General features: G+C 43.5%; 1 protein-coding gene across 4 annotated transcripts in view; it reads left to right on the top strand.

Annotated features, from left to right (window-relative positions):
* LOC137373671 (AF4/FMR2 family member 1-like) overlaps nt 1-26,592 on the top strand; it is a 187,243-nt gene that overhangs the window by 87,824 nt on the left and 72,827 nt on the right. For all 4 annotated transcript variants that reach the window (XM_068038805.1, XM_068038796.1, XM_068038816.1 and 1 more), the window contains exon 4: nt 13,572-13,616. In XM_068038805.1, the coding sequence (XP_067894906.1) occupies nt 13,572-13,616 (45 nt within the window). The remainder of the gene's footprint in view (nt 1-13,571; nt 13,617-26,592) is intronic.

The raw sequence follows: 26,592 nt of genomic DNA, 5'->3' as shown, positions 1-26,592 counted from the left end.
TGGCAGGACTGATGTATGAAGAGAGATTGGGTTGATTAGGCTTGTATTCGCTAGCGTTTAGAAGAATGAGAGGGGATATCATAGAAACCTACAAAATTCTAACAGGACTGGACAGACTAGATGCAGGAAGGATGTTCCCGATGGCGGGGGAGTCCAGGACCAGGGGTCACAGTAAGCCATTTAGGACTGAGATGAGGAGAGATTTCTTCATCCAGAAAGTGGTGAACCTGTGGAGTTCTGTACCACGGAAAGCAATTGAGGCTAAATCATTAAATATGTTAAAGAAAGAGTTAGATATAGTTCTTGGGGCTAATGGGATCAAGGGATACAGGGAGAAAGTGGGAACAGGCTACTGAGTTTGGATGATCAGCCATGACCGTATTGAATAGTGGAGCAGGCTTGAATGGCCAAATGGCCTACTCCTGCTATTTTTCTATGTTTCTGTGTTTCTGTATTTCAGCTGAGGCCTAACCAGTGATTTATAAACTGATAGCATGATCTTTACTTTATATTCTATTCCTCTAGTTATAAACCCAAATAACCCGTATGCTTTTTTTTAACCATCTTATCAACTCACATAGAACCATAGAAAAATTACGGCACAGAAGGAGGCCATCCAGCCCATCGTGTCGGTGCCGGCCGGAAGAAAAAAAACTATCCGCCCAATCTAATCCCACCTTCCAGCACCTGGTCCATAGCCTTGCAGGTAACAGCACTTCAGGTGCATGTCCAGGTACCTTTTAAAAGAATTGAGGGTTTCTGCCTCCACCACCATTCCTGGCAGTGAATTCCAGACACCCACCACCCTCTAGGTGAAGAAGATTTTCTCATGTCCCCTCTAATCCTTCTACCAGTCACCTTAAATCTGTGCCCACCTGGTAATTCACCTCTCCGCTAAAGGAAGCAGGTCTTTCCTGCCTACTGTATCAAGGCCCCTTATAATTTTGTATACCTCTAAGTCACCCCTCAGCCTCCTCTGTTCTAAGGAAAACAACCCTAGCCTATCCAATCTTTCCTCATAGCTGCAACTTTGAAGCCCTGGCAACATTCTTGTAAATCTCCTCTGTACTCTCTCCAGAGCAATTATGTCCTCTCTCTAATGTGGTGAGCAGAACTATACACAATACTCCAACTGTGGCCTAACTAGCATTTTATACAGTTCCAGCATTACATCCCTGCTTTTGCATCCTATACCTCGGCCAATAAAGGAAGGTATTCCATATGCCTTTTTCACCACTCTATCTACCTGTCCTGCCACCTTCAGGGACCTGTGGACATGCACTCCAAGGTCTCTCACTTCTTCTACCCCTCTCAGTATCCTCCCGTTTATTGTGTATTCCCTCGCTTTATTTGCCCTTCCCAAATGCATTACCTCACACTTCTCTGGATTGAATTCCATTTGCCCCTTTTCCGCCCACTCGATCAAACCATTGATATCATTCTGGAGTCTATGGCTATTCTCTTCACTATCAACTACACGGCCAATTTTTGTGTCATCAGCAAATTTTCCTATTATGCCTCCCACATTTAAGTCCAAATCATTAATATATACCGCAAACAGCAAGGGACCCAACACTGAGCCCTGTGGAACACCACTGGAAATAACTCACCCTGCCAACTTTTTAATGATTTGTGTTTATGGACGCTAAGGTCTTACCTGCTCATTTACACTTCTCAAATTGTGCCAGTTATAATATACTTTTATTGTTTTTTCTGTCAACATGTCTTGTCAGGTAAACAAAGCAGCAGTCCTGTCTCTGGACCTGCTGCTTATTGGCCCAAGTGGGCTTTCCCCATTCAACTGGTGCAGACTCGATGGGCTGAATGGCCTCTTTCTATGCTGCACTGTTCAATGATTAGGATGAGCACAGCGACCAGAAATTAAATCTCAAATTTCAAACGACCACATGGACACTTGCTTACAAAGGAGCAGCGGTTTGTGCCAGGTATATGGAATGACTACAACAACTTGTATTTTTATATAGCGCCTTTAACATCATAAAATGTCCCAAGGCGCTTCACAGGAGCGTTGTAAAGTAAAATTTGACACTGAGACATAAGGTAATATTAGGACAGATGGCTGAAAGAGAGGTTTTAAGGAGCGTCTTGAAGGAGGAAAGAGAAAGAGGCGGTGAGGTTTCAGGAGGGATTTCCACAGCATGGGGCCCAGGCAATTGAAGATTGGTGGAGCAATAAAAATCAGGGATGCTGAAGAAGTCGGAATTATGAGTGCAGATATCTTGAAGGGTTGTGGGGCTGGAGGAGATCATACAGAGAGGGAGGGGTGAGGTCGTTGAGGGATTTGACATCGAGGATGAAAATTTGAAGCGTCGCTTAACTGGGAGCCAACGTATGTCGGTGAGTACAAGGGTATTGGGTGGACCAGACTACTGCAAATAATAAGTTTACAGAGGGTAGAATGTGAGAGGTCAGCCAGAAGTGTGTTGGGAATAGTCAAATAGAGAGGTAGCAAATGCATAGATCAGAGTTTCAACAACATGTGAGCTGAGGCACGGGCAGTGTCGGGCGATGTTATGGAAGTGTAAGCACGCAGTCTTGGTGATAGTGTGGGTACGTAGTCGGAAGCTTGTCTCAGGTCAAATATGATGCCAAGTTTGCCTCAGACAGTTGCTGAGGAGAAGGTTGGAGGAGGGAGCTAGGGAACGGAGTTTGGAGTGGGGACCAAAGACAATGCCTTCGGTTTTCCCAGTATTTAATTGGAGAACATTTCTGCTCATCCAGTACTGAATGGTGGTCAAACAGGGACCCACCCTGCACTATAAACTTGGGAAGCTGGAGTACTGGAGACTCCGGTATATTTCAGAACCAATGCTGTCAGTTGCTCGTATCCATTTGGAGCGAGACTGTCATTCTGTTTGGGGAAAAATGAAACCTATTTATCATTCTCTTTTAAAAGCAAGTGCAACTCTACGTACTTAAATAATATTTGTAATAAATCACTTACATTTGATTCCAGGTGACAGTTCTAACATTCCCCAATGTTGCCAGCTCTGTAGGGATGCTCTTTTTTACCAATAAAAGAGAAAAAGGCAACTCCTGTTACTTGCCATTCTCCCACTCCCCACCCTCATTCTGCATTTCCATCAGTTGTAGTTTTTTTTTTATTCGTTCCTGGGATGTGGGCTTCACTGGCTCGGCCAGCATTTATTGCCTATCCCTAATTGCCTTTGAGAATGTGGTGTTGAGCTATCTTCTTGAACCACTGCAGTCCATGTGGGGTAGGTCTACCTACAGTGCTGTTAGGAAGAGAGTTCCAGGATTTTGGCCCAGCAAAGGAACAGCAATATAGTTCCAAGTCAGGATGGTGTGTGGCTTGGAGGGGAATTTGCAGTTAGTGGTGTTCCCATGCACCTGCTGCCCTTGTCCTTCTAGGTGGTAGAGGCACGCGTTTGGAAGGCGCTGTCAAAAGAGCCTTGGTGCATTGCTGCAGTGCATCTTGTAGATGGTACACACTGCTGCCACTGTGCGTCGGTGGTGGAGGGAGTGAATGGCACCCCACCCACAAACAATCAAGCGGGCTGTTTTGTCCTGGATGGTGTCGAGCTTCTTGAGTGTTATTGGAGCTGCAGCCATCCAGGCAAGTGGAGAGTATTCCATCACACTGATGACTTGTGCCTTGTAGATGGTGGACAGGCTTTGGGGAGTCAGGAGGTGAGTTACTCGCCACAGAATTCCTAGCCTCTGACCTGCTCTTGTAGCCACGGTATTTATATGGCTACTCCAGTTCAGTTTCTGGTCAATGGTAGCCTCTAGGATGTTGATAGTGGGGGATTCAGTGATCGTAATGCCATTGAATGTCAAGAGGAGATGGTTAGATTCTCTCTTGTTGGGGATAGTCATTACCTGGCACTTGTGTGGCACAAATGTTAAGACATTTAAGAGTCTACCTTTATATAGTTTAATAACTGAACAAATGCTGAACCTGGTCAATGTGCAGGTTTTTAAAAATCAATGCAAAATGCTACGGATGCTGGAAATCTGAAATAAAAACAGTAAAATGATGAAAAATAATCAGGTCAGGCAGAATATGTGGAGAGAGAGGCCCTGGTATTAGCATGGAGGCTGTAGGGTAGTACAGCAAGGCTGGGGACGCAAAGGTGTGTTGCCGATCCTAACAGCGGGTCCTCAGTTAAATAATAATGGTGCATATTCTTACCCGACGGTAGGCCAAATTGACAGCCTGGCCAGCAGGCAGGTTGTATGGAAGCTCTGATTCACCAGTGGATGCAGAGAGGAAAAAAACACTGGGATCACTGGAAGGGAGGGAGCGAACACTGCTGTGGGGGGTGGGGGCAGGGGCGAAAACATCAGGGTCACGATCCCGGTTGGGGGAAGCCAAAGGCTTCCTTGTGAGGCCTAGGGAGGATCACTCCTCCTGCTGGCCCACAGTGAGTACTAAAAGCAGCTAATCGTTAACACTTACCTAGAGTCAGTACCTTCCGCCTCTTATCTGTTCCTGGACAGCGAACCACCTGGGCCTCCCCATTGTCCAGTTAAATTTAAGTAGTGGCACCGACTTATGTTATCAGCCCTTGACTGGATTAGGCCCCTGGCTAATTTTTGCAGAAGCCTGATTCAACCTTGTTGAATTCTAAACAAGTGGGAATGGAGTCAAATTGCTTGATCCTGATATTTTAACTCCCTCTTTCCATCCTGCGCATTGGGGGTCAGGGTTAAAATCTAGGCTAACATTTCAGGTCGATGAGCACAAGAAATAGGAGCAGGAGTAGACCATATGGCCTGCCGAGTCTGTGACTTGTGGCTGATCTTGGGCTTCAACTCCACTTTCCCACCCACTTGCCATATCCCTTGATTCCCGAAGAGACCAAAAATCTGTCTATCCCAGCCTTAAATAGATTCAACGATGGAGCATCCACAACCCTCTGGGGTAGAAAATTTCAAAGATTCACAACCCTTTGAGTGAAGTAATTTCTCATCTCAGGGTCAGGGGCTGATTATTTAGGACTGAGACTGTGCCCCTGTGTTTTGGATTCCTTGAGCAGCAGAAGCCCCTTCAGAATCTTGTATGTTTCAATGAGATTGCCTCTCATTCTTCTAAACTCCAGAGAACATGGGCCCGATTTAGTCAGCCTCTCATCATAGGAAAAACCCCTTATCCCAGGAACCAATTTAGCAAACCTTCGCTGTACTGTGTCCAATGCAAGTATATCCTTCCTTAAATGTGGAGACCAAAACTGCACACAGTTCTCCAGGTGTGGTCTCACCAAGACCTTGTACAATTGTAGCAAGACTTCTTTATTCCTCTACTCCAATCCCCTTGCAATAAAGACCAACATGCCATTTGCCTTCTTAATTGCTTGCTGTACCTGCATGCTAACATTTTGCATTCCGTGTACAAGCACACCCAAGTCTATTTGAACAGCAACACTTAAATGTTTCACACTGTTGAAAGGTATCCTGAGCTCACACCTGCCCTTGGAGGTATAGGCCTGCTCAGGTCGGGATAAAGAACCCGACCGAACCACAACAGACCCGACCCCGACCCAAGTCCCTCCGATTTTGCCCTGACCCGACCATCCCTTTACCTACCTTCCGACTTGGGACGTCCAGGAAGCTACAGCGCATGCGTGATGATGTCATAGTGACGTCGCCCGCTCACTGCGCAGATTCGGTTTCGTCCCGGACTCCCAGCTCAAGTAAGTTTTTAAAAAAAAAAATTAAAATTTCAATACTTACCAGCAGAGCACTTACCATGTGTGCCCGGCCCGACCTGACCCGAGCCTGAAAGCTGGACCCGGAAGTGGGGCCCGACCCGAACCCGACACATGTCGTCGGGTCCCGTTGAGTGCGGGTCGGGTAGCAGGCCTTTACTTTGAGGTATGGTTGCAGGGCAGAAATCAGAAGTGTCCATCAGGCTGGATTTATCTTTTTCACCCCAACCCAACTTGGTTAGGCCTGGAGATGTTGAAGCCAGTTGCTAACTCCAAACTTTTTTTTTATTTCCAAAATATACTTTATTCATAAAAATCTGTAAAAAAAAAAAAAAAAAATACATGACAAAACCGTTCCAAACAGCACCAAGTCAAAAACTACAAACAGTGCAAAGGAGGTCAATTTCCTTCAAAACAGGAGTGAGTTGCCTCACAACCCTTCCATTTCGTTTTACATGCCATATACATTTTTCAGCAAACAAAAATTTCCTGATACAGTTCGAAGGGTTTCCCATGGATCCAACCTCTCAGTTCAGCTTGGTGGGGGGACCTTACACTGTGGTCTTCCCCATTGAGCCTTTGCTGCGGCTGCCCCAAGCTTTATTCCGTCCCTCAGCATGTAGTCCTGGACCTTGGAATATGCCAGTCTGCAACATTCGGTCGTGGACAACTCTTTGCGCTTGAAGAGCAGAATGTTTCAGGCAGACCAAAGGGCGTCTTTCACTGAATTGTTAGTCCTCCAGCAGCAGTTGATGTTTCTCTCGGTGTGCGTCCTTGGGAACAGCCCGTAGAGCACAGACTCGTGTGTTACAGAGCTGCTTGGGATGAACCTCGACAAAAACTACTGCATCTCTTTCCACATCTGCTTTGCAAAGACACATTCCAGAAGGAGGTGGGCAACCGTCTCTTCCCTACCACAGCCACCTCGAGAGCATTGTGCGGAGGGGGTGAGACATCGGGCGTGCAGGAAGGATCTGACGGGGAGGCCTCTTCTCACCACCAGCCAAGTTACATCTTGGTGCTTGTTTGAAAGTTCTGGTGATGAGGCATTCAGCCAAATGACTTTGGCGGTCTGCTCGGGGAACCATCCGACAGGATCCACCATCTCCTTTTCCCGTAGGGCCTTGAGGACATTCCTTGCAGACCACTGCCTGATGGATCGGTGGTCAAAGGTGTTTTTCTGCAGAAACTGTTCCACGAAGGATAGGTGGTACGGCACAGTCCAACTGGATGGAGCGTTCCGCAGCAATGTGACCAGGCCCATCCTTCGCAACACCGGGGACACAGAGAACCTCAGCACATAGTGACACTTGGAGTTTGTGTACTGGAGGGCTAACTCTGAACAGATTAGGCATTGAATCCAGGATATGCATCCTCTAAATGTTAAATGCACATAAAGCCAGGATCAGTCCATTTGAATCCCTCTCTTTATGGAAGTAGTTAGTTGATTGTATACAAGTTTGTTTGGGTACAGAGATGGTGCTGTAACATCAATGCTTGGCCTTAAGTGGAGACTGAATACATATATATGTCAGTATCGCCAACACACAACTGTTCTGTCTGGAATTTTCTTTTCAACTCTTCTTCAAAATGCAAATGTAACAGCCAAATTCAGTTAGATTATTGTCCTGTTGAAAACTGCTTTGTCTCCACCTTACCCACTTACTGTAACATCAAGTACAATATGTCACCAATAGCTCAAAGCTTAGCAAAAATAATAAAAGCTCATCAAATTTTCTCATTAATTTCACTCCTTAATTGAGGCATCTTTCAGATGAGCCATTAAACCGTGACCCTACCTACCCTCTCGGGTGAGTGTAAAAGAGCCCCTACCACTATTTGAAGAAAAATAGGGACTTGCATTTATATAGCACCTTTATGTAGAAAAATGTTCCAAGTCATTTCATTGAAGCGTAAACAAAAAAGCAGGAGAATTCTTTGTGTCCTAGCTAATTTTTATTCTTCAACCAATGCCACTTAAGGAAAAAAGATTATCTGGTCCTTTATTTCATTGCTATTTGTGATACATTGCTTTGTGCAGTTTGGTTTCTGTGACTGCCTACAGTACAACAGTAACTGTGCTTCAAAAGTACTTCATTAATTATGAAGCATTTTGGGACATCTTCAAGGCGTAAAGGACAGCAGATAAATACAACTTTGTTCTTTCAAGCTAGAAGTAGTGTACCTGAGAATAAATAAGCCAAGACTCCCAGAATTTTCATATCTTTGCTATGCCATATACTTGTGAATGATGTCATGCTGCTGTTTTTGTTATATTACTCCCAACAGGGTTTCGTAGCTGCTCTGAGGCTACCCCCAAGTGGATTTTCCAGCTGCAGGGTAATTGCTTGCCATTCTTTCCAAATGCTGGTTTATGTCAAAATCAGAACAAGATAACTAGACCTTAAATAAATGCCACAGTATAAAATGACAGTTGGGTATTTCCAGAATGGGCTGCCAGATTTTAAGGTAACTGTTACTGTGAATAGTTTCTCTGACTCTCTCTGTCTCTGATTCTCTTTGTCTCCAGAAAGTAATTAAATGGTTAGCTTGCATTTTAAGGACAGTCTAGTCTGTTTCGTGTTTTTAATTTGATATGAGCTTAGGTAGGTACTCCTGAATGAATTCTGTTCTTGACCAGATAGTTGGTATTGCTTATGTGCAGTTATAACCTGAAGTAGTTTCTCAACTACTGTTATAAGTGAAATTAGTAAAACTGCTTTTGTTTCTGTTACTGTAGTTACCAGTTAATGTGTGCAGGTTTCGTGGGAAAATGGAAATCCCTGGATGGTCGCAAAGCTGTAATTTGATGTTTTTTCCCTTTCCAGTGCTGCTTAAAGGCCTGCTCGGGTCTGCAAAAACAACCCAACCCGAGCCCGACAGAACCACGCCCGACCCGGCCCGAATCCTTCCATTTTTTCCCGCACCCAGACTAACTTACGTTCCATTTTTCGCTTTCTTGCTGATCTGCACAAGCTTAAAATAACTGTATCAAAACCACCTTTCTAGTCCAAAAATTAAAATAATATTGGAGCCACTTACCTGTGATAGAGCGTGTCTGACCCGGCCCGACCCAAGCCCAAATGCCGGACCTGGAAGTCTGACCGACCCGAACCCGACACATGTCATCGAGTCCTGTCAGGTTCGAGTCGGGTCGTATGCCTTTATTGTTGCCCCAGCAACAGTGTTGTACAAACGTCTTTCAAGATAGTCTTTCTGTCATAGGCATCTGAGCAGTAGCAATGTAAACTGCAGCCATAATTGCTTCTGGTCACTCAGTCATCCATTCAGGCTGACAACACGGCTGTCTCATCACTTGCCCCTGTCTGTAGCCTCCTCAAACATCAACAATGGTCTTGCAGCCAGGAATGAAAGGTGCAATCACGACTGTCAAAGAACTGCACATGAGCAGTTGTTTTTGTATTGCTATAGATGCCATGTAATTTGCCCTAGATTATTAACCAGGGTGAATCCACAGTACTGACAGTCAAGTTTGCAGTATTTCTGTGTGGCATCAATTCTGTGGTGGTGAGCCAGCTACTTGAACTGCTGCATTGATTCACCCACAGTGTTGATAGGGAGTTCCAGGGTTTTGACCCAACAGTGAAGGAGCAGTGAAGTTGTTCCAAGTCAGGATGGTGTGTTGCCTGAGGAGACCTTGCAGGTGGTGTTGCCATGAGTCGGCTGCCCTTGTCCTTCTAGGTGTGCAATCATCAAACATCCCCACTTCTAATCTTATGATGCAGTAGAGGTCATGATGAAGCACTGAAGATGGTTGGGCCTTGGACACTACCCTAAGGAACTCTTGCAACAATGTCCCGGGACTGAGATGACTGACCTCCAACAACCACTAGCACCTTCCTTTGTGCTACGTATGACTCCAGCCTGTGGGGAGATTTTAGCCCGATTCCCATTGACTTCAATTTTGCTAGGGCTCCTTGATGCCACACTCAGTCAAGTTCAGCCTTGATGTCAATGTCAATCGCTCTCATCTCATCTCTGGAATTCAGCTCTTTTGTCCATGTTTGGACCAAGGCTTTAATGAAGTCTGGAGTCAAATGCCCCCGGTGGAACCCAAACTGAGCAGCAGTTAGCAGATTATTGCTGAGTAGGTGCCGCTCAATAGCACTGTCAATGACACTTTCCGTCACTTTGCTGATGATTAAGATTAGACTGATGGGATGGTAATTGGCCACATTTGATTTTCCTGCTTTTTGTGATAGGACATATCTCGGCAATTTTCCACATTGCCGGGTAGATGCCAGTGTTGTAGCTGTACTGGCACAGCTTTGTTGGTGGGACAGCTAGTTCTGGAGCACAAGTCTTCAGTGCTACAGCCATGATGATGTCAGGGTTCGTAGCCTTTGCTGTGTCCAGTGCCTTCAGCTGTTCCTTGATATCATGTGGAGTGAATCAAATTGGCTGAAGATTGGGACCTTAATGCTGGTGACCTCAGGCACTTCTGGCTGAAGATGTTTGCAGATGCTTCAGCCTTGTCTTTTGCACTGACATGCTGGGGTCCCCCATCATTGAGGTTGGAAATATTTTGTAGCCGCCTCCTCTGGTTAGTTGTTTAATTGTCTTCTACCATTCGTGACTGGATGTGGCAAGACTGCAGAGCTTTGACCTGATCCATTGGTTGTGGGATCACTTAGCTCTATGTAGCATGCTGCTTTCGCTGTTTAGTGTGCATGTAGTCCTGTGTTGTCACTTCACCAGGTTGGCACCTCATATTTATGTATACCTGTTGTTGCTCCTGGCATGCCCTCCTGCACTTTTCATTGAGCCACACTTGATCCCCTGGCTTGATGGTAGAGTGGGGGATGTGCTAGCCCATGAGGTTACAGATTTTGGTTGAATACAATTCTGCTGCTACTGATGGCCCACAGTGCCTCATGATGCTCAGTTTTGAGCTTCTAGATCTGTTCTGAGTCTATCCCATTTAGCACCTGGTGGTAGTACCACGCAACATAATTGACAGGGTGTCTTCAGTGTGAAGGTGGGATTTTGGCTCCACAAGGACTGTGCGGTGGTGACTCCCACCAATACTGTCATGGACAGATGCATCTGTGACAGGTAGATTGGTGAGGGCGAGGTCAGGTAGGTTTTTCCCTCTTGTTGGTTCTCTGACCACTTGTTGCAGGCCCAGTCTAGCAGATATGTCCTTCTGGACTCGGCCAGTTGGGACAGTAGTTGTGCTACTGAGCCACTTCTGGTGATAGACATTGAAGTCCCCACACCCAAAGTACATTCTGTTCCTTTGCTACCCCTAGTGCTGCTTCGAGCTGGTGTTCAAAATGGACGAGTACTGATTCATCAACGGAGCGGGGGCGGTAGATGGAAATCAAGGGATTTCCTTCCCCATGTTTGACCTGATGCCATGAGACTTCATGGCGTCTGGAGTCAATGTGAGGACTCCCAGGGCCACTCCTTCCTGACTCTGCATACCATTGTGTCGCAACCTCAGCTGGTAAAGGCCTGCTGGTGGAACAAGACATAGCCAGCGTTGGTGATGGAGGAGTCCGGGACATTGTCTGTAAGGTATGATTCGGTGAGTATGACTATGTCAGGCTGTCTGCGTGACAGCTCTCCCAATTTTGGCACCAACACCCAGATGTTAGAAAGCAGGACATTTTAGGGTAGACTAGGCAGGGTGTGCTATTATCATTTCGGGTGCCTCGGTTGATGCTGGAAGGTCTGTCTGGTTTTCTTTTTTGACTTTTCTGTCGTGGTTTGATACAACTGAGTGGCTTGCTAGGCCATTTCAGAGGGCAGTTAAGAATCAACCACATTGCTATGGGTCTGGGGTCACACACAGGCCAGACTGGGTCAGGATGGCAGATTTTCTTTCCTAAAGGATGTTAGTGAACCAAATGGGTTTTTTACAACAATCCGGTAGTTTCATGATTGTTACTGAGACTAGCTTTTTATTCCAGATTTTATTTATTAATTGAATTTAAATTCCAATAGCTACCATGATGGCATTTAAACTCATGTCTCCAGAGTATTAGTCCAGGCCTCTGGATTATTAGTTCAGTAACGTTTCCGCTACACTACTGTCCCCTGCGTGAAACACACTGACCTTGCTCCACTGTTCTGTTTAGAATTGGAATGACATTTCATGTTTCTTTTCCAAGACTAACCTTGGTAAAGGGTTAAGTTTTTATTCCCCACAATTGTCAGAATCCTATGTAACAAATTCTGTATCTCTACTCATTTCTTTGCCCCTGCCTCCACACTACCTGCTGTCTCTTTGCCTCCTCTGGGCTATCTCCTCCCCTCCTCGCTGCTGTCCATCTCTTACACCACTCTCTGCCTCCACCTTCCCACCCTGTGTCTCCCTCATTTACATAATCCATTCCTTTTGCCATTTTAAGGACAGAAATCATTTCTCGCCTCAATCAGTACAATTCCAATGGTCTCTTGAGTAATCTAGCACCCGCAATTTCTGGAATTACCTTAGCTGTCATTCCCTGAGCCCCCTTCAATGCGGTAATGTTCTTTTTGAATAAAGAGGGTCCAGGATTAATGTTTCAAAGTGTGTTTGTTAAGCAGGGCAAAAATAACTCATCAGCTTCTATGCCCTTGAGATGCAGCTAACCTCTGATAAGCCTGGTTATTCAGTAAAAGATTGTTCAAAAAGTTGATGGCTTGGCTGCTATCAGACAAATGGAAAAACTACTTTGCGACTTGTTTACTATGTAAATTAAAGGAAGAATTGGTGCATAGATTATTGTGTTATACTTAATTAAATGTAGCATCTGGTGTTATCCTTTAGGGTTTAATGCTGTTCAGGAGACTTTTTGCCTCTAGCATATAGTTCAATATATTGAAATTTTCAAGTGCATGATGTACAGTTCCAAGTTTCACAAATAATGTTTCAGAATGCATGGTGGGATAGTCTTTGGCTCTAATGCTCAATTAATTTTAAGCTCTTTCATCATTCCTTAGTCCTGGTCGATAAATAACTGCTTCCATGTACTGTATCAGGAAATTGGACAAAAGTAAAGATTTGAAAGAAGAGAAGAAAATAGGGCAAAAAGACTTTTGTTTTGTAAAACTTTATTGCTCAGACAATGTACAATGCAGGCAAATAAACTGGGGATTACCAGAAATAAAGTTTTTGAAGGACTAGTGAAAATCAACATTAAAAGTGACAGAAGAAATTGTCCCAGTTTCTGTATGCTCCTGGATTATCACCTCATGCAGCTGACGTCTACACTAACCCCTGCCAAATGATGTACAATTAATGCTCCTTGACTGGGTTTTGCTGTTCACAAAAGGAGCCATTTTTTTTTTTTAAAACTTGCCACTGGCAATCCAGGAACTGGGACTAATACTGAAGGATCATGATTATCTCTGACATGACCCGCACAAATCTCAAATGAGAGTCCATCTGATGTCACAAACAGTATACATGGTCAGTTGAGAAACAAGCAGATGAGGCCCCTATCTGCTTCTGTATATTGAGTGAGATTCAAATGAAGTTTGGGCAATTTTGCTAATGAGAGTGAATTGAAAAATGTAGCAGAAGAAATGAACCACCATTCCCATCACTTTTGAAGTGTTATTTTACAATATAAAAGTTGACAGTGTCTGTTTTTTAAAAAAAAAATCAAAAACTGTTGGGGGTTCCAAACCACCTGTACTCTTGAGGTTGTAGTACGGTTACTTTGCCCTGTTTAACCCATTGGTGTGCTTTCAGTTAAAATTATTTTCCTAAAATTGAGTAAATTCAAGATTCAGTTGTTAATATTTCATTACAAAGGGGTTTATTTTATTGTCATTGTTCAAACTGATGAAACTGTTTTAGTTTTCTACTATGATTGTGGCCTTTTTCAGTGTTTCACTGAATACTGTAATTTTTCTATCTTGCAGGAAACATTATCAAATGAAGCCAATTGCGTTGAAGAAATCCTAAAGGTAAGGTCCAGCATTTCCCCACGCACACTTCTTTTGAGTACTGCATTGTTTTTATGCTGGTCTGTTAGTGCTGTTATAGACGAGGGGTAACTTGATGCTGTACTGACACACGTTATTTTAAGTTTTCGGACCAATTACAAAAAGAATATGCTGTAATATATATTCTACTTCTGGCCTAGATAGTCTGTTAAACATTCTCAATGACCATACAGTTCCTGCTAAATTGTCCATCACAAATTCTAGTCTGCATTTTTGTGTGTAGTACTGAGCAATGTACTCTAAATAAGCTCAGAAACAGAGGCTTCTGAACAGTTTCAGCAAAGCCCATTCAGAAAATATTTGGCAGTAACTGCACTGATGTGAGCTTAATGCACACTGTACTGTATAAAAAGACATCTTTCATGGAATGTTTTTAGGACTTAAATTCTATTGATCCAAGGATCTGTTTGTTTAATGACTAGAATGGTGGAAAAATATCAAAGTCCCCTTGTTCAGTCATGTACTATTTCAAATAATTCTTTTCATTTCCACCAATACAAGTCTGCAGTATTTGCACTAGATGCCAACATTGTCTGTTTTTTTTTAAGAAATTGCAAAGAATGTTTTATTCCAGTATTTTGTTCCAAACTTTGATTGCTGGTGACCTTTGTCAGAAGCAGTAAACTACTTTGGAAAAGTTACTGAATCCAGCTGTGATAAGGTTAGTTGAGCAAACCATTTTGCTGCTTTTGGCAGTATGGTACTGCACCATTTGTATCATAGCCATTTAGGGAGTGATGGTAGCGGCATTTGTAGCAGAACTCTATGTATCTATGGAGTGTGCTTTGCCAGTTTCCTGTCCATGGAATGCTAAAATCAGCCAGCAGAATGCCTGTGCACAAAATTGTCCAAGCTAGATTAATAAAAGTCCTTTTTTGATGGCTCTGCTTTTGCTGCAGCTGACAAAGCTAAGTCAGTGTAAGATCACTGGGGAGGTAACCTGCTTACTGTTGACATCACAGTGTGGTTCATTTATTTCAGTGATGGGCAGTAATGTCTTGAGGATGTCACCAATATTCCAAAGGTACAAAATAACAGTAGCAACTCTCTTATTCTATTTAATACTGTATGGCACAGTAACTCCTCCAAGTCTGCCGTCAGCACTTAGTTGTTTTTATTTTTGTCCTTGTTGGACATAATTAAGTTTTTAATTTAAAGAAATTATTTCAGAATTTTTTCCCCAAAAGGTTTCTGTGTCTTTCCATATGTACGTTTACTAGGTACTATATTTTACCAACCACTTTTTTCCTGAAGACAGCAACTTGGTTGAGCATGTAGTTCCTGGCAGCTCTTCAGTGTCTCACTTCAATTACATTCTTCCTGTATGAGCCCAGACAGTAAATATTGATGAGTTATTCAATTGCGGAGAGCCAAGCTACCTTCTGAATTCACTTTGCATGTCAGACTTGGCTCAGTGGTAGTACCCTCATCTCTGAGTCAGAAGGTTATGAGTTCAAGCCTCTCATGAGTCCAATTTAAACTGATACTCCAGTGCCGTACCAAGGGAATGTTGCACTATTGGAGGTGCTATCTTTCGGAGACATTGATCTGAGGCCCAATCTGCCTTCTCAGATAGATGTAAAAGATCTCATAGCGCTATTTCAAAGAAGAGCAGGGAAGATTTCCTGGTGTCCTGGCCAATATTTATCTCCCAAACAGTATCACTAAAACAGATTATCAAGTCATTAATCCCATTGCTATTTGTGGGGCCTTGCTGTGTACAAATGGGCTGCCACATTTCCCTACATCACATCAGTGATTAACTTTAAACATTGGTTGTGAAGCACGGAGAAAGTGAGGGGTGCTATATAAATGCAAATTTATTCATTCTTTGGATAGCGAGTAGAAACCTGATTGTTTGCATACGAGAAGCTCTGAAAGAAATTCTCTACCAGTGAGAAAATATTGTACATTTTTGTAGCACTTTATCACATCCTTAGGACATCCCAAGGTAATTCACAACCAATAGATTACTTGTGATTGAGATATTGGGTGGAATCTTCCAAACTTAATCCCAGCGGGAACCCATTGACAGCTGGAGCAGGTTTTGCCGAGGTTCTGTAACTGAGATCAATTGGCGAGAGCGGGCAAGCGCACAGGATGACGCGCTGAATCTGTCAAAGGAAGGATTTCTAATTGAAGGGCAATGGGCATGAGTTTGAAGGGCTCAAGAGGATATGGATTCTTGAGGCTGCAGCAAGCACAGGAATGGAAAAGAGATCTGCGAAGTCTGCTCTCCAGGGGTCTTGCTTTTACCTGGAGGTCCTGCTGCGAAATCTGAGGGATGGCAATGTGGTGATTTTTCCTAATGACAGGATGAAGAAGACATCCTCTACAACCAAGCGGGCGTGGATGGAAGTGACTGAGGAAGTCAGCAGCAGAAGTGTAGTCCCTCCAACCTGTATACAGTGCACCAAGAGTATCGAGGACCTCAGGAGGGCAGGAGTGGCATAACACTTTCAGGTGCCAAGCCTCGCACTGCCTTTTTCAGCATATTCCTGTATTGGACTTCTCAGAACAATGTATCTTACAACTGCATTCATTCCTGTCTCACCGGACACCTCACATCCTCATTAAACGGCCAACGCACTCAATCACGCTCATCCTATTGCACCCATGCCTCACAGTTATCCTCCACAAAGGTTCCGCTTCCCTGCTACCAACACAAGCCATTACAAACACTCTCTGCAAGGAGAGGAGAGAGGCAGAGACCCTGGTGGGGACAGTGATCCTCTGGTGATGGGCACCTTGTCAGCCACTGGCAATGTATGCCCACCTGCTCCACTGGGAAGGAAGTCTTGTTCCAGGAGGCTGCACATGTCACCAACAGCCTGCCAAGAAAACCTGAGCCACTGGTGCTCGCACATGTCGAGAGCTGATCCTCAGATTGTAGACCCTGTATTGAAGGCACCACCTCCTTCCAGCTTGATCTCTATGTCCAATACTTTCTGCCCTTTGGAATGGCATGTGGCTGAGAAGAAAACAGCTGGTGCTGCAGTTGCTGCTCCTCTTGCTCTTCATCAGAGGTGCAAGGTAGAACTGCATAAGCAGCTCTTATGCCATGGTGAAGGCTGACAGCAGGAGAGTGCAGCTGGAGATGAGTAAAGTGCAAAACAGGTGAAGTGACTTCCAAGAAATTGGCCATCACTTGTCAGGCACTGAAAGCATTCTCTGAGAAGGAGTGCTGTGAGCAGCAGTCTCTTACCTGGCCATGGCTGGACCTCTGCAGCTTCACTAATCAAAGGCTTCCCAGTTTGCCAGTTTCACTGAAGAAGCACTCACCGCTGTGTATTCACTTTGTTCACCCTGTCGAGTTGCTGACACCTTGGGAAATGGGTCTGCTGGCTGTTAAAGCCAAGTCCTTGTTTAAAACAGAACCTGATTACCTATTAGAATATTTAAATACCTTACCTGACAGCTGCATTGGGGTTGCCTGCTCAACTTCAAACTTACCTGGATGAAACCTGGAGGAGGGCAGGATGATGTTGGGATCCTGACCCAACATCACTTTTTGGGGATTCGACTCCCTGCACGCACCGAACCCTGCCTGTGACGATTTCTCCATTGTTCTGTAAACAGCAGCTAATTTGAGAATAACAAGGCCCCAAAACAACAAATAACATCATTTCTGGTGATATTGCTTGAGGAACGATTGTTAGCTTGGACCCCAGGAGAACTCATGCTCTTTGAATAATGAAATGAGATATTTGTGTTTTCATTAAGCTTCACTCAAAATCAGCCAAATCTGTACAAAAGGTCGAGGAATTTTGAGCAGAAATTACATCCAGTGCAAATCAAATTTGCATAATCTTTTGTGCTGGTTTAAAAAAGATACGCTGGAAGCCAACCCTGGCTACGCTTCCAGAGCAAATTGCTCTCACCAACTCGAGTTTCCACTAATGGCAATTTCAAGATGGCTCTTAAAATGAAGTTATTTTCAGCTGCAAGGGCACTAACAAGCACCTGTAAAACCTCTTTAAATATTAAATATTTAATTTATGAAAACTGACAAATTAGTAAATGATTCTCTAATTTATTAGTCATTTTCAGTTATTTGCAAATTAGTTTCCCATTCTTAAATATAACAAGGATTTTTTTTAGGAAAGTGTTGCATTCTAAAACGCTGCCTGATTTACCCCGCACTGATTCATGGGAGATTTTACATTTGTGGTTATGCAAATGAGTTTGAGCAGATATTTGAACCATAAGATCAATTTGGAAAACTAGCAGAATTTTGAGCACAATTTGCCGTCTGATCGCCCATTTGGCCCAAACTTTTATACCTATCTGAACCGGAAGATTGCCCTTCATTTTGGTTCTCATCTTAAAAAAAAATGCATTGTAGACTAGCATGGTTACTTCACAAGAAAAAAAGCGATGTTAAGTATGTTTTCACATTGATTGAAAGATATAAGATCCTGAGGGGTCTTGACAGGGTGGATGTGAAAAGGATGTTTCCTTTTGTGGGAGAATCTAGAACTAGGGGTCACTTTTAAAAATAAGGGGTTGCCCATTTAAGACAGATGAGAAATTTTTTCTCTGAGGGTTATGAGTCTTTGGAACTCCTCCTCAAAAGGCGGTGGGAAGCAGAGTCTTTGAATATTTTTAAGACAGAGGTAGATTCTTGATAAACAAGGGGGCGAAAGGTTACCGGGGGTAGGTCAAAATGTGGAGTTGAACTTGCAATCTGATCAGCCATGATCTTGTTGAATAGCGGAACAGGTTCGAGGGGCCGTGTGGCCTACTCCTGCTCTTAATTCGTATGTTTGTGTTAACTTTAAAAATCCTCTCTGCCTTAATAAATGAGTGTGCCATATCATCAGTCCATGAAATATGGTGACGAGCAGTCTAAAGGTTATGATTTTTCTACTTTTTGACCCCAGCTTTATGAAAGTGAACTGGTTAAAATACAAGTTGCCTGCACAAGTTTAATTTATTCAGACTTTCTAGGAGCCTTGTAATAATTCAACTTTTATTTAATGGCAGCTGACCATCTGAAGCCACTTGATCTGGTTTGTTTGTTCATTTGTGTCATCTTCCCACAAGGTTGACTGCCATGCATCGCCACCTGTCTGACCTGTGCTGCCCTTATACATTCTGCATAGGTTAACTGCATCCAGTCCATTATATGCATCATCCATTTTCTCCTTTGTTTCCCGTCTATCTTTCCTTCCAATAATTGTCTCTGTTAACCTTCTGTTGTAATGATACAATATTTTGATTACATCTTTCTTTGATATTATGCATGAATTTTCTGTTTTCTCCAGTCATTTCCAGCACTTTGTCATTAGTCTTTCTGTCTGTGTAGGATATGCAGAACATCGTCCTAAATGTCCACATCTCGAATGTATTCAGCTTAATTGTCTGTTTGTTTGTTGTCCATGTCATAGAGTCATAAAGAAATACAGCACCGAAACAGGCCATTCGGCCCACCGAGTCCACGCCGACCAACAACCACCCATTTATACCAATCCTACATTAATCATATTTTTCCCTCTCACATCTCCACCTTCCCTCAATTCTCCTACCACCTACCTACACTGGAGGCAATTTTTTTGCAGTGGCCAATTTACCTATCAATCTGCAAGTCTTTGGCTGTGGGAGGAAACCAGAGCACCTGGAGGAAACCCACACGGTCACAGGGAGAACTTGCAAACTCCACACAGGCAGTACCAAGAACCGAACCTGGGTCGCTGGAGCTGTGAGGCTGCGGTGCTAACCACGGCGCCACTGTGTCCGTTTTACGGACATAACACATCACTCGTGCACTCCTCTTTTAATTAGGAAGCTGTCTGACAAGCCCCTATCAAGTTTCATCGTTGATTCATTCTAATATCTGGTTACTGATGTATGTCTCCGAGGCATGTAACATAGATGACAAAATGTAGCACCTCAGGATTCTTTTCCTAATGTTCAGGTTCAATTTCTTTGATAACACATCCTTCATTCTGACAAAGCTGGTCTTGGCTATCTCAATTTTCCTTTGGATCTTACAAGCATATCTCCCATCGTCTGTGATAGCCTGCTGCAGGTATGTGAACCTTTTCACTTGTTCTAGGACTTGGCAATTTACCTCAGTTTTCACTTCTGGAGTTAGGTGTCTGCTTATCACCATTTTCTTGGTCGTCTTCACATTGATTCTTAATCCACACTCTTTGCATTCACTTTGTTCACAATTTCCTGTAGTGTCTCTTCTGACTCTGCAATCAGTGCAGCATCATCTGCATATCTCAAGTTGAAGTTTAACCCACCAATGTTGCAACCTGGTAGATCTTCTATGTCTCTGAAGATAGCTTCAGCGTACAGGTTGAACAGTTTTATGGACATAACACATCACTGGTGCACTCCTCTTTTAATTGGGAAGCATGTCTGACAAGCCCCTATCTAGTCTCATCACCATTGATTCATTCCAGTATCTGGTAACTGATGTAGGTTGAATAAGTAACAAAACTATTTTGGCTCTTGATGAAAAATGATGTATCTAGTCATTGATTTTGTTCGAAAATGTAGATATATGGTCCCTTTTTAAAAAAACAGTTCTCAGGATGTAGATGATGGTGGTAAGTTGCTTTGAGGTAGCAAGCAGATCTTTAAAACTTGAGTGACATTCTGGGCACTCCCTACGGTTAGCAGAGCTCACTTCCCTGAAGGTCATTAGCAAACTAGTTTGTTTTTTAATCTGAAAGCTTTCGTGGTTATTTTTATTAGTGCTAGCTTACAAGTATCAGAATTCATTTTCACTTCTCACTGTCATAGAAGTTGAACTCATGACCTTTTGGGTTTCTCGTCCAATATCATAACCATTAGGCTGCCATACAAATGGGGCAATTTTCACCTCTGATTTAAATTGGATGATATTGGTTCAGCTGCCTGTTGTGTATACATCTTCCTAATTTTTCATTTCCATTGGGTTCAATGATGGTAAATAACTAATTTTAATCTTATAGGAGATAAAATTGTATAGTTTCTTTACTCTTGATGTAATTTTGCACAATGTTGCCACAATGCAGGTGCTTTTGGATTTTAAATGAAGTTTGTTGATCCAAAATCGGGCTTTAAACTTAAAAAAAAAATTATCTAATAATCTTGAATTAAGCCATGTAAGGAAACTGAAAAGTGGGAAGTTAATGCTCCCAATTTGACTTAAGCAACTTTGCATTAAGAGTGGACTATTTCTTTACTTTTCTGACAAGTTTTCTTACAATGGAGGAATGTTAAAATTTTATTTGTCTTTTTTTTCACTAACAGTATGTTGCTCTGCAATATTTTCACCACTTTCTAATCAAGCCACACCCAATAGGGGTGAGAGGCACAACCAGCCAGCGGGCCTCTGCCAAACCACTCTTAGCCAGCCGTGAAGGCTTACAGGTGATTCGTAAGCACTCTAACCAGGCTTTCTGTCGACCGCTTGTTTTTCGGGGTGCCGGAAAGGAATGTAAAGTATGCTAAGTAACTTGTAAATATTCAGTTCCGGTGTAGTTTTAATAAAATTCCCCTTCACTACTGCTTTGTTTTATGTCTGGAATGCTGAATGAGTTCCTGATTGCATTCGTAAGAAGGTTCCCACTGTATTGTAAGAACATAAGAACTAGGAGCAGGAGTAGCAATTCAGCCCCTCGAGCCTACTCCGCCATTCAATACGATCATGGCTGATCTCATCTCGGCCTCAACTCCACTTTCCTACCCGTTCTCCATAACCCTTCAACCCATTACTAATTAAAAATCTCCTCAAATTTACTCAATGTCCCGGCATCCACTGCACTCTGGGGTAGTGAATTCCACAGACTCACGACCCTTTGAGAGAAGTAATTTCTCCTTATCTCTGTTATAAATCTGCTACCCCTTATCCTAAAACTATGACCTCTCATTCTAGATTGCCCCACCAGAGGAAACATCCTCTCTACGTCTACTTTCTCAATCCCCTTAATCATCATATATACCTCAATTAGATCTCCTCTCATTCTTCTAAACTCTGGAGAGTAAAGGCCTAACCTGCTCAATCTTTCTTCATTAGACAAACCCCTCATCTCTGGAATCAATCTAATGAACCTCCTCTGAACTGCCCCCAGTGCAATTACATCTCTCCAAGTAAGGGAACCAAAACTGTACGCAATACTCCAGGTGCGGTCTCACTAATGCCTTGTGCAGTTGCAGCAACACTTCCCTACTTTTATACTCTCTCCCTTTAGAAATAAATGCCAAAATTCCATTTGCCTTCCTTATTACCTGCTGTACCTACATACTAGTTTTCTGCGATTCATGCATGAGGATACCCAGATCCCTCTGCACCAAAGCACTCTGAAGTTTCTCTCCATTTAGATAATTTGCCTTTCTATTTTTCTGACCAAAATGGATAACCTCGCACTTATTCACATTAAACTCCATCTGCCAAATTTTGGCCCATTCACCTAACCTGTCCTTATCCATTTGTAAATTTCTTATTTCTTTATTGCAACTTACTATCCCACCTATTTTAGTGTCATCTGCAAATTTGGCTATAGTACCTTCTATTCCTGCATCCAAGTCATTAATATAGATTGTAAATAGTTGGGGCCTGAGGACCGAACCCTGTGGCACCTCACTAGTTACATCTTGCCAACTAGAAAAAGACCCATTTATCCCGACTCTCTGTTTTCTGTTGATTAGCCAATCCTCTATCCAAGCCAATAAATTGCTGCTAACCCTGTGTGATCTTACCTTGTGTATTAACCTTTTGTGCGACACCTTATCAAATGCCTTCTGGAAGTCCAGATATACTACATCTACAGGATCTCCATTATCCACTTGTTACATCTTTGAAGAACTTTTGCAAGTTAGTCAATGACGATTTTACCCTTCATAAAACCATGCTGACTCTGATGGATTGCATTTTGACTTTCTAAATGTCCTGTTATTACTTCCTTAATAATGGATTCTAACAATTTCCTAACGACAGATGTTAAACTAACTGGTCTATAGTTTCCTACTTTCTGCCTCCCTCCCTTTTTGAATAAGGGTGTTATATTAGCATTTTTCCAATCCACTGGAACCTTGCCCGCATCCAGGGAATTTTGGAATATTATAACCAATGGATCAACTATCTCTGCTGCCACTTCCGTTAACACTCTAGGATGTAGGCCATAAGGCCCTGGGGACTTGTCTAACTTCAATTCCAATAGTTTGCTCAGTACTTTTTCCCGAGTGATGATTGTTCTAAGTTCCTTCCTTTCTATAACCCCTGCATTACCTGTTACTATTGGGATAGTACTAGTGTCCTCCACTGTGCAAACTGAGGCCAAATATTGATTTAGTGTCTCTGCCATTTCTATGTTCCCCTCTATTAACTCCCCAGTCTCATCCTCCAAGGGACCAACATTCACTTTAGCTACTCTCTTCTCTTTTATATATTTACAGAAGCTTTTGCTATCCATTTTTATATTTTGCACTATTTTTCTTCCATAATTTACCTTTGCTCTTATTACTTTTTTAGTAACCCTTTGTTAATCTTTAAAAGTTTCCCAATCTTCCAGCCTGCCACTGGCCTTTGCAACATGGCGCTCCATAGTTTTTGTCTTTGTTATCTTTAACTTCCTTGCTCAGCCAAGGATGTTTTTTTCCTCTCGGAAATATATTTTAGTTGGGAGGAATTGAATATCTCCTTAAACATCCGCCACTGCTCACCAACTGTCCTACCTTGTAGTCTTCCTGCCCAGTCCACTAGGGCCAAATCTGTCCTCATGCCTATGTAATTACCTTTGTTTAACTCCAGAACACTAGTGTGGGACTCCAGTTTCTCACCCTCAAACTGAATTTGAAATCCTCTTCCCCAGCGGATCCTTAACTATGAGATCATTAATTAATCCCACCTCATTACACAATACCAAATCTAGAATAGCCTGCTCCCTGGTTGGTTCCACAACATATTACTCCAAAAAACAATCTCTAATGCATTCAATGAATTCTCCCTTGAGGCTACCCTTGCCAATTTGATTAATCCAGTCTAGAGAGATACAGCACTGAAACCGGCCCTTCGGCCCAATGAGTCCACGCCGACCTTCAACCACCCATTTATACTGATCCTACATGAATCCCACTTTTTTTCCCTCTCACATCCCCACCTTCCCTCAATTCTCCTACCACCTACCTACACTAGGGGCAATTTTTACAAGGGCCAATTTACCTATAAACCCACAAGTCTTTGGCACGTGGGAGGAAACCGGAGCACCCGGAGGAAACCCACGCGGTCACAGAGAGAACTTGCAAACTCCACACAGGCAGTACCCAGAACTGAACTCGGGTCGCTGGAGCTGTGAGGCTGCGGTTCTAGCCACTGCGCCGCCCCTATATGAATATTAAAATCACCCATGATTATTGCTGTACCTTTCTTACAAGCCCTCAGTATTTCCTGGTTTTTACTGTGCCCCACTGTGGAACTACTGTTTGGGGGGCCTATAGATTACTCCCACCAGGGACTTCTTCCCCTTGGTATTTCTTATTTCTACCCAGACTGATTCTACGTCTTGACCTCCAGTGTCTTTATCATTTCTCACTACAGCGCTGATCTCTTCCTTTACTAACAAAGCTACACCTCCTCCTTTTCCTTCCTGCCTGTCGTCCTGAAATACTGAGTACCGTTGGATATTCAATTCCCAAACCTGGCTTCCCTGCAACCACGTCTCAGTAATCGCCACTAAATCATACCCATTCGTCTCTATTTGCGCTGTTAACTCATTTATTTTATTCTGAATGCTTCTTGCATTCAGGTACAAAGCCTTTTAAGTTTGTTCTATTATCAAATTTCCCTACTCTTGTACGATTCCTTGGTGTAATATGACGTTCACACGTTCTGTCCCTTCCTTTTATTTTCTGGTAACAATCAGCCTCATCACTAACTTGTACTCCTACCTTCTCCTTTAACTTTAACTTTGACTTCCTAATTTTCCATGCAACTGAACCCCCCCCCCCCCCCCCCCCCCCCCCGCCCCCACCCACTATTTAGTTTAAAGCCCTATCTACGGCCCTAGTTATGCAATTCTCCAGGACTCTGGTCCCAGCATGATTCAGGTGGGGCCCGTCCCATCGGAACAGCTCCCTCCTTCCCCACTACTGGTGCCAATGTTCCATGAATTCAAACCCATTTCTCCCACATCAATCTTTGAGCCAGGCATTTACCTCTTTAATCTTATTGACCCTGTGCCAATTAGCTCATGGCTCAGGTAGTAATCCAGAGATTATTACCTTGTTGGTTCTGCTTTTTAATTTACCCCCGAGCTGCTCATGTTCCATCAGCAGAACTTCTATCCTCATTCTACCTATATCGTTGGTACCTACGTGAACCACAACAACTGGATCTTCCCCTCCCACTCCAAGTTCCTCTTCAGCCCAGATGAGATATCCTGAACCCTGGCACCAGGTAGGCAACACAGCCTTCTGGACTCACAATCCTAGCCACAGAGAGCAGTGTCTATGCCCCTGACTATACTATCCCCGATTACGACTACATTTCTCTTCTCTCGCCCACTTGAATGGCTCCCTGTACCACAGTGCTGTGGTCAGTTTGCTCATCCTCCCTACAGTCCCTGCTCTCGTCCACACACGGAGTAAGAATCTTGAACCTGTTGGACAAGGACAAGGGCTGAGGCTTCTGCAGCACTACCTCCTGGATCCCTCTAACTGCCTCACTCATAGTCACACTCTCCTGTCCCTGACCACTGGCTGAATTCAAGGTAGTTAATCTAAGGGGTGTGACTGTCACCTAAAACACAGTGTCCCGGTAACTCTTCGCCCCCCCCCCCATCCGATGTGTCGCAGTGTCCGAAGCTCAGACTCCAGCTCATCAACTCTGAATCGAAGTTCCTCGAGCACCCAACACTTGCTACAGATGTGGTCAGTAGGAACCACAATGGGGTCCACCAGCTCCCACATCATGCTGGTACAACACATCGCCAGGCCGTGCATATCTATTTTATTTAATTAGATTTTAATTTGTTTTTTAAATTTCCGATTGGTCTTTAGTTTTTAATCTGCTTTACTTTTTAGTTTATACACTAATAAATAGATCAAGTCCTACTCTATATTTGATTTCAATTAAATTAAAAGCTTACCTGAATACTGACCCCAGCTGCTTTCTGTTTCCCTGCTCCCACTGTTGAATGTGATGTCACTCTGATGTCACTTTTCGACGATTTTTTTTTACCATCCATCCCCCCCCTTGGCTCTGCTCCCGCAGTGTTTTCTTTCTCTCTCTCTCTTTTATCACTAGAGCATGTCTTTTTTTTAATTCTTTCACAGGTGTCGCTGGCTAGGGTGTCGCTGGCTAGGCCAGCATTTATTGCCCATCCCTAATTGCCCTTCAGAAGGTGGTGGTAAACCGCTGCAGCCCTTAGGAACATATTGGGAACAAAAGTAGGCCATTTGGTCCCTCTAGCCTGCTCCACCATTCAATAAGATCATGGCTGATCTGTTTGTGTCTCAAATTCCTTGGGGTGTAGGTGCACCAACAGTGCTGTTAGGAAAGGATTTTGACCCAGCGACAGTGAAGGAATGGCGATATAGTTCCAAGTCAGGATGATGTGTGGCTTGGAGGGGAACTTGGAAGTGGTGGTGTTCCCATGCATCGGCTGCCCTTGTCCTTCTAGTTGGTAGAGGTCACGTGTTTGGAAGGTGCTGTCGAAGGAGCCTTGGCAAGTTGCATCTTGTAAATGGTGCAAACTGCTGCCACTGTGTGCCTTTGGTGGAGGGAGTGACTGGTGAAGGTGGTGGATAGGATGCCAGTCAAGCAGTCTGCTTTGTCCTGTGTGATGTCGAGCTTCTTGAGTGTTGTTGGAGCTGCACCCATCCAGGCAAGTGGAGAGTATTCCATCACATTCCTGACTTGTGCCTTGTAGATGGTGGACAGGCTTTGGGGAGTCAGGAGGTGAGTTCCTTGCCACAGAATTCTCAGTCTTTGACCTGCTCT

Source organism: Heterodontus francisci, chromosome 1 (genome assembly GCF_036365525.1).
Source record: "Heterodontus francisci isolate sHetFra1 chromosome 1, sHetFra1.hap1, whole genome shotgun sequence".
Classification (NCBI taxonomy): domain Eukaryota; kingdom Metazoa; phylum Chordata; class Chondrichthyes; order Heterodontiformes; family Heterodontidae; genus Heterodontus; species Heterodontus francisci.
Note: the sequence above shows the minus strand (reverse complement) of the source record. Positions and strands in the feature narration are given on the sequence as shown.